Raw genomic sequence first — 13,415 nt, forward strand, 5'->3', positions numbered from 1 at the left:
GGTACCTGCTTTGCAGCAGAAGGGGATGCAAAACTGTCCTGCAGCCCTTGCTGTCGGAGCTGGCAGATTGGTGAAGCTGGAGTGGGAGTCAGCCTCCACCCAGGGCTGTTTGCGGCTGCTCCCTGCAGTTCTGGCCAGGAGCCTGCTCTGGCCTTCCCCCCCTCCACCCTTCTCCCCTGGGGCTGTGTCTTTGTGGCCCAGCTCCCGCAGCCCGGCTGGAGGTGAAGAGTGCTGGGAGGAGGCTTTTTGGCCGCGGCCCTTTGCTCTTTAAAGGACAAACCTGCCTCCTGCAGCCCGGCCTGGGGCTGTGCCCGCTGGCAGGGCCCGAGCGCCGGGAGCAGGGCCAGGAGCAGCCGGAGCCGCGGCAGGGCGGGACGGAGGCGAAGGAGAAGCAGAGACAGAGACGTGCGTAGCTCTGTCAGGTGCTGACGTTTATTGCACGGGATGGGCTGGATGGCAAGGTGGGCGCTGGGAGCGGGGCCCTGTCCCCCCGGCTCTGCGGGGGCAGGGGGCGCGTGGCCCCTCGCTCGGGGGGCGCTGCGTACATTCAGTGTGGAAGGCTCCAGCGTGCCGGGCTGTGCCCGCGTGCACCCACGCTCACACCTCCGCCATCCCTCGGGGCACGCGTACACACGGGCACGCGGTTCCACGCGCTGTGTGCGCCTTCCCCGGCTGGCCAGGGGAGCCCGGCGCTGCCTCACCAGTGACTGCCCCTGGGGCACCTCAGGGCTCGGCTCCCCCGGCTCCAGCAGCAGGGAGCGGGGCTGAGCTCGCCCCCAGCCTTGGGCTGGCACCGGGGGCTGGTGTGTGCGCGGGGTCTCGCAGTCCCCAGACCCCACAACTTACCTCCAGTCCTCGACCGTCACCCCTCGCCATCGCTCTGTGGGAGGGGAGGCAGGGACGGGCGGTGGCGCTGGGGCTGGCCAGCGTGCCTTAACCCCCAGGGAGGTGTCCTGCGGATGCACACATACAGGTTTGTATTCAGGTCATAGATATCATATACAGCGTTGATCACAGGGGATGATGCAGCTGTGGCTTCTATGGGGCAGCCGGGGGCAGTGGGGCACCCCTGCAGGGCGCAGGAGACGGGGCCAGACTTTGGTCAGAGGTGACGGAGCCCCCAAAACCCCCACCCCCGGTGGGAGGAAGCCGGGGAGTGGGGCTGGAGGTGGCCAAGGGGGGTGGAGGTGCCCCTGGCGTGGACGCCTCGGTGGGGATGTGCGGGCTGGGAGCAGGGCTGGCCGCCCACACCGCGGCCCCCCCGGCGCACCCGTCCCCACACCCGTCCGGTGGCCGGCGCGGTGCGGAGGTCACAAGTTGGAAGACAGCCTGGATTTGGCCGGGTCCGTGTCGGGCGTGCCGCCCACCGAATCCTTGCGGGCCGCCCCCGAGTCCTGCTGCAGGGCGGGCGGCCCCGCGGGCGCCGGGTGGGACAGGGCCCCCCGCGAGGAGGCCGGGCCCCGCAGCCCGGCCGGGGGCGCCGAGCCCGGCGAGGCGGCGGCCGGGCCCCCGGCGATGGAGGCGCAGGACTCATGCGCCGAGGCCGGGGGGCTCTGGGTGCTGCCGGCCGCCAGCCCGTGGGGCAGGGAGGGCTGCGACGCCGACAGGGGCCGCGAATCCTGGCTGAGGCTGCTGGTGTGCAGCGCCTGTGTGCTTTTGTGCACGGCCAGCCGCGGGGGCGAGCCGGGCGCCTGCTGCTGGCTCAGGGAGAGCTGGGAGCCCAGCTGCCCCTTGGCGCCTCCGTAGGCGAACGTCCGGCTGGCCAGCGGGCTTTGGGACGGCGGGCTGGCGGCGGCGAGGGCGCTGGCGGAGGCGGGCAGGGCGGTCGGCGGCGCCTGGTCCTGTGAGGGCGACGGGTTGGCGTGGGGCGTGGGGGGCTGCGGCTGCTGCGGGGGGCTCTGCTGCAGCAGCACCGGGGAGACAGCGAAGGGGCTGGGCACGGCCTGGGCGTACTGCAAGCGGCGCATCATGCGGGGCGAGCCCAGCGCCATGGAGCCCACCAGCGGGCTGGCCATCTGCGGGCAGAAGCTCATGGCCACGGCTTGCTGGAGGGTGGCGATGGCGGAGGTGACCTGGGGCTGCACGGGGCTGTACATGGCCGTGTGCTGCTGCAGCTCCGCCTGCTGCACCATCTCGCGGTCGTACTTGACGATCTCCTGGATGATCTCGTTCTCCTGATTGTTGAAGACGCCCGAGTTGAGGTCGTGCTGCACTTTGTGAAGCAGGATCGAGTTCTTCTTCCCTGCAGGAGGAGGGACGGGGCGGGGAGAGTGATGAGCTCCAGTGCTGGGGCTGTGCTGGGCCCCTGCCCAAGCCAGGGCTGTCCTGGCCCCTCACCACCCATCCCCGTGGCTACCTCCATGTGCTGCCACCCCCCGTCCAAGCACCCCACAGGGTCCCTGCACCCCGGAGTCCCCATCGCGCCCCTTCGGCTATTTGACCCCTGGGGCACAGGGACAGGCAGCACCGAGGAGCAGCGGGATGTGCCAGCAGGAGGGTCCCTGCGCCCCCGCAGCCCCCAGAGCCCTACCAATACGGTCGAGGCGGTCGATGGCCACGGTCTCAAAGGCCCGCCTCATCATGGGGTACTCCTCCAGCACCTCGTTGAAGTTGTCCACGGAGAGCGAGTAGAGGCGGCAGTAGGTGTCTGCCCGGACGCTGGCTGTGCGCCGGCCGCGGGTCAGCAGGCAAATCTCTGGGGAGGGGAGGTGCAACGGTGCCAAAGCCAAAACCCCACCAGCAAGTACTGGAAACGGGGCTGGGGGGCAGGGGGAAAGGGGCAAAAGCCACCAAGCCCAGGGGAACCCAGGACAGCATGAGCATCCTGGGTGCCTCTCACAGACCCGGGAGCGGGGCCCAGGCTCAGGACCCCCAGGAGCTCACCTCCAAAGTAGGAGCCGTCGGAGAGTTTCATCTCCTTGTTGCCCTTGGTGAGGATGCTGACCACGCCGTGCTGGATGAAGTACATCTTCTTGCCGATGGTGCCCTCGCGGATGATGTAGTCGCCCGGCTGAAACACCTCAAACTTCAGCTTGGTGAGCATCGCTGTGACAAAGTTGGGGTCCGCGTTGGCAAACAGCGGCATCGAGGCCACCAGCTTGCGGCAGTTGAAGTTCACGATTTCCTGCAGGGAAGGAGGGGAGGAAGCAGGTGGGGAGGTGGGACACGGTCCCCGGAGGCTGGCTCACACACGGAGGTGTCAGCACACACAGACACAATTGTGCAAGGACTCAGCCACACTCGGAGCTGCAAAGCCAGAGCCAGAGGTGTGCGCGTGTCCTGCAGGAGTGCTGGGACCTGCAGCCCCCTCCGTGGCTGGGAGCAGGGGGCCCCTGACCATGGGGGGGGGGCAGGGCAGTGGCCCCTTCCTCCCAGCTGCCGCCCTCCAGCCCCCAGGACCATACCTCGCGCAGGGGCTCGTTGAGCTCCCCCAGGATGCTGTCCTCATCAAACATCTTGCCCTGGTAGCGATGCTCGTAGTAATCGTGGATCTTCTGGCGGAAGTCGGCGGGCAGCTTGTGGAAGGACATGTACTGCTCCACCTGCTTGTACTGCGCGGACAGGGAGGGCGGCAGCGTCAGCCGGGTCAGGGTCCTGCACTGCTGGGTCCGGCCCCACCGCCCCGTCCACAGCGGGCAGAGCAGCCCCAGCCCCAACCCCAGCCCTGGACCCAGCCCCAGCTGTACCCGGACAGGAACCGTGGTCCCAGTCCCACCCAGTCCCACCCAGTCCCACCCAGCCCTACCTTCTCCTGGTACTGGCGCCGGGAGGAGTCCAGCGACTGGATGAGGGCCGTGGCGTGGCCGATGAACATGGCGTAGCAGGTGGCCCCCACGATCATGCTCAGCATCGTCAGCCAGATGTCCGTCATGCTCTCGGGCGCCTGCTTCCCGTAGCCGATGCAGAGCATGTGGCTCATCGACTTGAAGAGGGCGAAGGAGTACAGCTCGCTCCAGGAGTCGTTCTGCAGCGCCGAGAGCGCAGCAGTCAGCCCGGGGGCGCGCAGCTGTGAGCACTCGCACACGTGGGTACAAAGCGCGGCCCTGGCTCAGTTCTCTGCTTGCAGCTCCCAGCAGCGCTAAGCAATGTGATTTTTGTTGTTTGTTTGTGTTTTTTTTTTTTTCCTGTCTCACCACACAGGTGAGATCCAAACAAATCCAAACACCAGGCACCGGCTGGGTTGGCAGCGGTCCCGCCGCGCTCTGCTCCCTTCACAGCATCCACCAGACTGGAGGGTTTCTGCACCTCGCCGTCCTGCCTGGCTTCGCTGTAGCTCGCCAGCCGTTCTGCCGGTGTTACACTGCTCTGCAAACACGCAGAGCCCCTGTGAAGCACCGTGCAGGGCCCAAGCCCCGATGGCCGGGCACCTCACAGCATTTGGGGGTCCCTGCCCAGCTGGGGAGGGGACGGGCAGGGGCTGCAGGGCTGGCAGCACACAAAGCCTCAGTTCCCCTCAAGAATGGACGTGGTGGGGAAGAGGAGCGGGAGATGAGGAGCAGAGGACAGGCAGGCAGGGAGGGAAAATAGCACGGGGATGGAAACCCGGCAGAACGGAAGGGATGAATGGGGAGAGCAGGAGAAAGATGAGCCTGTACCAGGGCTGAGATTGCAGGGAGCAATTAGCAGTGTGTCCCATTATTTATTAATAGCAGTTTTGTTGCTAATGAGAAGGGGATGGAGGCAGGGGACAGGGGCAGAGCCACATCAGCATCTTCCTCCTGCCGGCGATCGATCCCTCCCCGTGTCCTGTGAGCTGTCGTGCAGCACTCACCACCATCCCGTTGATGGAGACCCAGCAGTTCTGGGGGAAATCCTGCAGCATGGGCACGAGGAACTGGAGGCAGCCGTCCCAGTGGCACAGCAGCAGCATCATGCCGATCAGGTTGATGATCCTCATCACGGCGCTCGCCAGGTCGTAAGTCATGTGGAAAATCTGCAGGGGACAGGGCACGAAGACGGCCACATGAGTGCAGGACCGGGACCGTCCTGGCCAGCCCCTGCAGCACAGCCCTGACACCGATGAGGTTGGGCACAGAGCGGGCACAGAGGCAGGACACCGCCCGCATCCTGCGGCACAAGGCTCAACGTGCACAGCCTTGGCCCAAACAGCCACCAACGGCCCCGTCCTCCCCAAGGCAGCCGCGCTCCTGCCTCCTATTTATAGCTGGCGGGGGGCCTGCGAGCCGCAGCGCCGGGGAGCGCGGGTGGCTGCGGGCTTTGATCAGGATAAGGCGCTCGCGGCGCTCCTGGGGGAGGAAGGAGCGGGGCCGTGCCTGGGCTCAGCACGAGGTGGCTTTGAAAGAGACGGCATAAGGTGCCCCCGGCAGAGCCCCCGGCCGGGGCGGGTGCAGGGGGAGCTGTGACCATGGGTGCAGGGGGACCCGGCCCTTGTGGCTGCTCCTTGCCCTGCGCCCTCACTGCCCCGAGCCTCCCGGTCACAGCCTTGCCTGTCCCCAGTGCCTCCCTCCCCTGGGCGCACAGTGGGGGAAAGGGAAAAGGTCTTAGGACTTGTTCCTTCTCCTTTAAACCGTGTTTTATGTTTTTTTTTTTTTTTTTTAAGTTGAATTAAAGAAGCAAAAAAGCAGTAAAATTAAATAATTCCCCTCCCAAGTCTTCCTCCTGCTGCAGCTACAAGGCTGGAGCCCCACAGCATCACACCGAGCAGCCGGCACAGCGAGGGCACAGCAAAGGCAGGACAAGGGCACAGCAAAGTCCCGTGTCCGTCCCCCCCCCCCCCGGTACGCGTGCAGAGCCGGCGCCGTGCTGCAGCGAGCACCTGCACGGCCGCAGCCATCGGGGCTGTCAGAGGCTCAGCCCACGCGCTGCAGCCACGCGGCGAAGCCGAGCACCCGCAGCCAGGCACCAAGGCACAGCCCCTGCAGCCCCTGCAGCCCCCCCAGCGTCCTGCCTCCCCCCCTGCCCCGAGGCCGGCGGCTCCTGCGGCGCCTGCAGCCCCCTGGGGCCCTGGTAGGGAGGGGGCAGTGGGAAGGAGCCCCCCCGGCCGCAGGTGGGGTGCAGGAGGATGCTGCTGAGCTGCTGGTGGGCACAGGGCGTGGGGTGCTGTCACCCATGGGGGTCCCATGGACACACACGCGCACACACACACACACACACGCACACGCACACGCACACACACACACACACGTGTACTCACAGGGCACGGCTGAGCAGCCCCAAGGAGCTCGGTGCTGCAGCGGGCTCAGACAATGCCCACATCCCGGTGTCACAGCTCTTGTCCCCATGCCCCCGCCCGCCCCCAAGCTCATGGGACTGTTCCCATTCTCCATCCCGGAGACGATGCTGCAGAGACCCCCCCCGCTGACAGTTTGGGCTCCCCAAGCCCCCGGAGGGGTCCAGCCCGGTTCCCCCCCCCCAGCACCTCGCAGCCCCTCACCTCCTCCCACTGGTGGATGTAGCGGATGAGGCGGGAGAGGCGGAGGAGCCGCAGGAGGCTGAGGATCTTGGTGAAGCGGACGATGCGGAGGGCACGGGCTGTCTTGTACACCTCCGAGTCTATGCCCTTCTCCACGATGAGGAAGACGTAGTCCACGGGGATGGAGGAGACAAAGTCCACCACGAACCAGGTCTTGAGGTACTTCTTCTTGATCCTCTCAGGGTCCAGGATGATCTCGGTGTTGTCCTCAATGACGATCCCCGTGCGGAAGTTCAGCACCAGGTCCATCAGGAAGAAGGTGTCGGAGACCACGTTGAACACGATCCAGGGCGCCGTGGTCTCCTCCTTGAAGAAGGTGATGCCCACGGGAATGATGATCAGGTTGCCCACCATGAAGAGCAGCATCGTGAAGTCCCAGTAAAACCTGGGGGAGGACGGAGGAGCTGGCACCCCGCGGCCCCACGCCCCTCCCAGGCACAGCCACATCCACGCATGGCCCCGTCCGGCCCCCAGAGCCACAACGGGTACAGGACCCGTGTCACTGCGCCCCTGGGGACGGCCCCCCTGGTGTCACCCCAGGGAGCACAGCCATGAGCCTGATCCGCGCCCGGGTCCCGGGGGGCCCGTGCAGGTGCAGGATGAGGCCCGGGGCTGCGGGGGGCTCCTGGTGCTGTGCTCCAAGGGGGGGGACACAAACCCGGGTGCTGGTGGGGAGACCCCTGGCCGGGAGCCGCTGCGGGAGGGTGGGGGGGGGAGCGGCTGGGGACCCCCGACCCCCCCACCCCGGGGGCAGCTGCGGGTGAGCGGGGCCGGCTCTGCACCAACACCTCCGGCGGGGGGGGGGACCCTGCACGGGGGGGGCACACGGCAGAGCCCGGCTGGGGGCGGGGGGGGGGGCTGCGGGAGCGGCCGAGCACGTACAACTGCAGCTGGAGCCAGCGCCGCCCGCAGCCGGGGGGGCACCGGGGGGGCACAGCCGAGGGGGGGGCACGGCCGGGAGCCTCCGCACGTCTGCACCGCGACCTTCCCCAGCACCGGCAAGGTCACGGCAGGACCGGGGGGGGGGGAGGCCGGGCACGGAGCCCCCCGAGCCCCCGGGGCACCCCCGCACTCCCCCTGCCCTTTCCCAATGACACCGTCCCCGCGTGAGCCGCTGCCATGGCAACCGCGAGTGATGTCACCGCTGCACGGGCATGACGTCACACGTGGGGCCGGCTCCTGGGTGCCCTCTGCAAGCTGCCAGCTGGGGGGGGCACAGCTCGGCACGGCACGGCACCGCGCTCCCCTGGGAGCAGAGGGCACCTGGGGGGCACCGAGGCCCCCCCGGATCCCCATCAGGACCCCGAGGTGCCGCAGGGTGGCCGCAAGCCCCCCCCGGGCTCTTGCCAAGGCCCCCCCAGCACCAAGCAAGCCCCAGGGGAGCATCGGCCGTGCCGAGCCGTGAGGAGCAGAGACCCAGCGACCGCGCCAGCCGGGCACTGCCCTGCACCGCCTCAGGAGCCTGCGCAACCCCACGGGGCCAGAACCGGGAGGACTGAGGGGGACGATGCAGCCCCCATCGCCCCCCAGCACACACAAACGGGGCTGAACCTCGGGCAGGCTCTTATGAGCCCGGCTGCGACGCCAACACTTTGTTCCTTGGAGGGCAGCGCGTGCACGGAAGAAAAGATCCAGCCCAGGCTGCTAAAAATACCTGAAAACAAATTAATTAGGATCCTTGCCCCCCCCTTACTTCTGACCTAGTTGAACCACAGCGATGGTGACAGGAGGTGCTGAGGGCCTCTGAGCGGGGACGGCCGCTGGCCCCCTGCACCGCTCACCCCAGGCCTGGCACAACAGCCCCAGCCGGGCGGCTGCGGAGCCGCGGCAGAGCCCAGGCCCGTCCTGTCCCCAGCAGGAGGGGAGGGCAGGGAGACCCTCGGACCCCTCCGGGTGGCAGAGCCCAGGCAGGACACGGGACATCCCCGCTCAGCCCCATCTCCTGAGGACGGAGCTCTGGTGGCTCCTGGGGATGACCCGTCCGCCTCCGTGCCACGCATCGCTCCCCGTCAGCCTAACCCAGTCAACCAGGACGCTGCTGGGGCTGAGCAGGGTGCAGCGGGGCCTGTCGGGCTTTGCAAAGTTGTAAGAAATACTCAGAGCCTAAAAAAACGAGGTCACGCACAGAAGTGGGTTAAGAAGCCACCTGCAGAAGTTCAGCCCCAGCAGAGGCAGAGCAGCGGGTGCGGTGCCAAACACCCGCGTGCACCCAAACCACGCGGCCGGGGCAAGCCAGCGGCGCTGCTCTCCCCAGAAGCCCGTCACCATGCGGTCCCTGGGGCTGGGGCTTCAGGCTTTGCAAAATGTCAAGGACACAAACCTGTAAAATCACCCCGGGACAGACAGCCCCAGCCTTTTTTCCTGATGAGTAAGCTGTGGCTTTTTGCCATCTCTCAGGTCTGCGTGCCCCACATTAATCCCGCGGAGTGGGCGCACGGTTCCCGTCACTGTCACCAGAGATAGCAGCAGCAGCGGGCTCATCAGCAGGCACCGAGCGGTGGCATTCACAGCGTCCCCGCCGGGAGCAGCGGCAGGCTGCCAAGCCCAGGACCCGCTCTGCGGGGCCACGAAGCAGCCAGGGCAGCCACCCGGGCGGCAGCAGCGCCACGGACATGGCTTTACCGCAGGAGGATGGCGGCAGCCAGGACCTGCACCTGCCCTGGACGCGTCCTCGCCCCACGCTGGGGCAGGGAGCACCTCCCGCGGGGCTCAGCCCCAGCCGCAGCGCTGCGGGTGCCGGGTGAGGCCGGGCTTGCCCGCGGCAGGCAGCCCCGGGGCCGTCACGGCACCACCACCACCACTGAATCATCCGCTGCCTGCAGCTCGCATTACTAATGCAGCCGGCAGCTCCGGGCTGGATCCTGCTTCCCGGGCTGGATCCTCCCTCCTGGGCTGGATTCCGCTTCCAGGCTTATGCAAGGCTCCAGTGGCAAGGGAAGGGGAAGGGATGGAGCGCGGCAGCACAGTGCCCCTAACCCGGCACCCACTTCCCTGGGAAGCCCCGGCCCCGCTGCACGAGCCCCCGCGCTCCCTCTGCGAGGCTGCGAGGATGGGATCTGGGCCAGCGACATGGCCAAAGTCACTGCAAAGCTCGGGCTAGACACAGGCCTGATCCTGGCTCCAAACCCCACTCCAGGAGCGCTACCCAGCTGCAGAAACACCAACAGAAATGACGGCGAAGTCAACGCTTGCCTTTTTTTCCTCCAGTCACTAAAGACCAGAAGTGGAGAAGATGGACAAGGCGATTGAACAAAGCACCCAGGAATGAGGGTCTCTGCTCAACGTTATCTACTTCAGCCCACAATTTGCAAGGTTCTTTTACCAGGTTTGCAACTTGGGATCTCAACAGCCACCCGTGCTGCTTCCTAATAACTCAATATTTATGGAAATAGCGACTTTCCTTCCTGGAGCAAAGCATGCCCCTGAATTTCGTATGAATAATCACGGTGCTGCATCCAGGAGACAGGATCTCTAAATGACTCCTATTATGAAATGATGTCACATATGCAGATGGGTAATGATTTTATCTTAAGATGGGAAAATGGGCTTTGCAGGGCAAATGCGGATGGGTTCATATCCATTAGCATTACTAGATAAATGATGTATATTTTTTTTAAGGCAGGAATAATGTGAAATACACAGACACATGTCCTAAACACGCATGAGTGGAGTGGACTCCTCGCTGCTGGGCTCCCAGCCCTACGTTGAGCTGATCTTGTTTATTTCCACATTTGTAGACTGGGCTAATGCATTGGTTCTCCTCGCAGCTCCTCCCCGCTGAGCAGGGAACTCTTCTACGCCACTTGCAGCATCACAGCACGGGCAGCGGCTCTTCTCCCATGGGTTTGGAGTCGTGGCAGAGGCTCCAGGAGGGGATGGAGCCGCAGCGGGACAGGGTGACCCCCCCAAGGTCGCCTGCAGGGAGGCCCCGTGCTCCAGCAGCACCGCGGCGCTGCCGGCTCCGCGTTGGCCATGGAGCCAGGCGGGCTCTCGCCCCGATGCAGTCAGCACGGGGCCTCATCGCCACGCCACTCCCAAGGGTCCTGTGGCCGCACGAGGTGAGCGGGGCACTCACCAGCTCCCCGGGAACCCCCACGGGTGGCAGGGGACCCTCCTGGTGCAGGGACACTGCGCTGGCTGCCACAGCAGGGACCGAGGAGCTCCTGCAGGAACAGCAACGCCCTCGCGCCCAGCTAAGGCCAGGCGCCGCTCACAGCCCGACCTGCAGCAGAGCTGGTCCCCGACCGGGAACACGAGCAGAAACCTGCGTGGGCTCCTGACAGCAACGTCTGGTGCGAGGGTGAGGGACCCTGAGCGTGAGGTCAGCCCTGGAGAGGAGGCTGGAGGCCTCCGGCTGCTCCTCCACACACCTCGGAAGACGCCAGAGCAGCACAGGAGCCGTGCACGAGGCCAGGACGCCGGAGCTGCAGGAGCTGGTCCCTGCCCCAAGCCTGCCTGGCCAGGACAGAGCCTCACCGCCCGCTGCCTCCTCTGCCCGGGGACCTCTGCGTGGCTGGGGTCTCACCCGCGGCCCCCGCACCCTGCACCCGCTCCCCTGCGTGGGGGTGAAGCCCCCCTCAAGCGCTAAAAGAGGGGCAGAATGACTTGGGCCTGAGCCACACGCTGCCTCCCGGCCCCTGGCAAAGGGTCCCCAGCCCCCTTAGGGTCACCACGCCATGGGCTCCTGATGGCCCCGATCTTGGCCACCAGTCCCCAAATGGGCTGCGCCACTTGCCCCCAGTATGTCCCTCCTGGCAGCCCCCACCCAGCCCATTCACCACCAATCTCTCCCCAGGGCTCAGAGGGGGCAGATGGAAAGGAGGGGCTGCTGCAGCACCTTTCTCCCAGCCGCAAAGGCTGGACCCTGGGGACCTGGTCCTCCGAGGAGAGAGACGAATCCCTCAAACTCCTTGGATCTTAGGGATGGGATCTGGCCTCCCGGTGGGAAGGGGAACCTTGACAGAGCTCTGCAGGTCTCCCAGCCCGGGCCTCGGGGCCCTGGGACCCCAGAACCAAGTGTGACTCCTTCCCCCATGACAGCTTTAGGGCCCAAAGCCTGGTGGGAGTCTCCAGAGCATCCTCGCTGGGCCGAGCCGTTCCGAGGCCCTGGGAAGGACAAGGGGATGCCCTTGGCCGAGCACCCGGCTCGGAGAGCAGCGGGCTCCCGGCACCCCCGGGTCGCTGCGCTGGGGAAGGGGGCGCCCGGCCGCCAGCCCCTCCCCGCACACCCGCGGGCTGCGCCTTCCACCTCCAGCGCGGCTCAAGGTGCCCTCTCCAGGGCACGGCTCGGCCCGGCCCCGGCCGCGGGCCCCCCTCGCCCCCTCCCCGCCGCCGTCGGAGCCCCCCCGCCCGGCACAGCCCCCGCAGGGGCCGGGGATGCTCGGGGCCGGCGGCGCCGCCCCGGGGCGGGGGCGCAGCCCCGGAGCCCCGGGGGCCCCGCGGAGCCCGGGCGCGGTGCGGGCGCCCCCGGCGCGGCTCGCACCTGAAGTCGCTGTAGGGGTGGATGATCCAGGCCCCCGCCGACTTGACGCGCTCCTGCTCCCGCTCCACCGCCTTCTGGGAGCCGAACATCCGCAGCGAGAACTTGTTGACGCCGGGCTGGAGCATGGCCCCGAACTGCCGCTGCATGAAGCTGGCCTGGCTCCCGCGGGCCTCCTCGCCCGCATCGTCGCCCTCCTCGGCCGCCTTGGCCCCGCCGGGGGATGCGCTGCCGCCGCCGCCGCCGCCGCCGCCGCAGGAGAAGGAGACCTTGGGCTCGCGGGGCGGCTCCGCGCCGGGGCTGCGCGGCGGCTCCCCGCGGCGGCACTCGCCGTTCGGGGACCCCTTCCCGCCGCGGCCCCGCGGCCGCCCCCCGGCCCCGCCGCCGCGCTTCGCCCCCTCGGCCGCCGCCGCCGCCGCCGCCGCCGCCTCCTCCTCGGCCGCCGCCTCCCCGCCCGCCGCGCCGCGGCCCGCCCGCATCCTGCCGCTGCCGCCGCCGAGGCCACCGGCGGCCGAGTGGCGCCCGCCGCCGCGCCGGGGGCGGGCCGGGGGCGGGCAGGGGGCGGGCGCCGGGGCCGGGCCGGCTCCGCAGCTCCCCCCGCCGGCGCGGCCCCCGCCGGCTGAGCGGCCCCGCTGCCCCCCGACGGCACCGGCCGCTCCCCGCGTCCCGGTCCCCCGACGCCGCCGGGCCGGGAGCCGCCCCCGAGGCGCGCGTCCCCCGCGGGGCCCCCGCCGAGCCCCGGGCCCGTCCTTCCCCGACGGCTCCGCCGCGCAGCCCCGAGCAGCCAGGCGGGGGGCAGCGGCCGGGACCCGCCGCGGGGGGCAGAGGCTCCCGAGCGCCACGAACGGGCTCCGGGAGCGGCGGCGGCGGGGCCCCGGGGAGCGCACGGTCCCGGAGCCGGCCCGGCACAGCGAGCGGGGCGCGGGCACCACCTGGTGCTCGCCGCGCAGAAACGCACCCGGGGGTGCCCCGGAGCCGCGGCCCCGGCCCCCGCACCCTGCCCCAGCCCCGGAGCCCCCCCGCTCCCCCTGGTCGCCTCCCAGCGCTGTCCGCCAGCAGCAGCCGATTTCCAAACCGCCTCCGAGCGCAAAGCCCCCGCCTGCCCAGGATCCCCCCCGGCCCTGCAGGGGCACGAAGCGCTCCGGGAGCCGGCGCCGCGTCCTCGCTTCGGCGGGAGGCTGCGGGCACCGGGGCGAGCGGGCGGCACCGGAGGGAGCCGGGTGCCCGGTGCCGGCCCCGCAGCTCCCGGCAGGGAGCAGCACGGGGCCGATCCCCCCCCGGCTCCCCGGCCGCTGCCAGCCCCGGCGAACAAAAGGCACAAGCAGGGCTTTGTGCCGGGTCGGGCAGGCCCCCTAATCCTCATCAAGGAAATTAAGCCACGCATTGATTTTTATTTTTTTCTTTTTCATCACCCGAGAGCCCGGGGCCGGCGGTGCCAGGGCTTGCATAACCCGCCGACGTGCAGCAGGACCACCAGGACAGCAGAGCCGTTACCGGCTGCTG

At 68.4% G+C, this 13,415-nt stretch overlaps 1 protein-coding gene across 1 annotated transcript; it reads right to left on the bottom strand.

The window, feature by feature from the left end:
• Positions 1–432: 432 nt before the first annotated feature.
• Positions 433–12,425, bottom strand: HCN2 (hyperpolarization activated cyclic nucleotide gated potassium and sodium channel 2). Its single transcript, XM_084302695.1, has 8 exons — positions 11,916–12,425; positions 6,395–6,818; positions 4,772–4,933; positions 3,746–3,964; positions 3,405–3,551; positions 2,884–3,124; positions 2,531–2,695; positions 433–2,242 (listed from the first exon to the last, which is right to left on the bottom strand). Exons 1-8 carry the CDS (start codon positions 12,389–12,391, stop codon positions 1,311–1,313), a joined length of 2,766 nt encoding a protein of 921 aa, XP_084158821.1. The 5' UTR covers positions 12,392–12,425; the 3' UTR covers positions 433–1,310.
• Between the last annotated feature and the right edge of the window lie 990 nt (positions 12,426–13,415).

Source organism: Netta rufina (genome assembly GCF_964035555.1).
Source record: "Netta rufina genome assembly, chromosome: 28".
Lineage (NCBI taxonomy): Eukaryota > Metazoa > Chordata > Aves > Anseriformes > Anatidae > Netta > Netta rufina.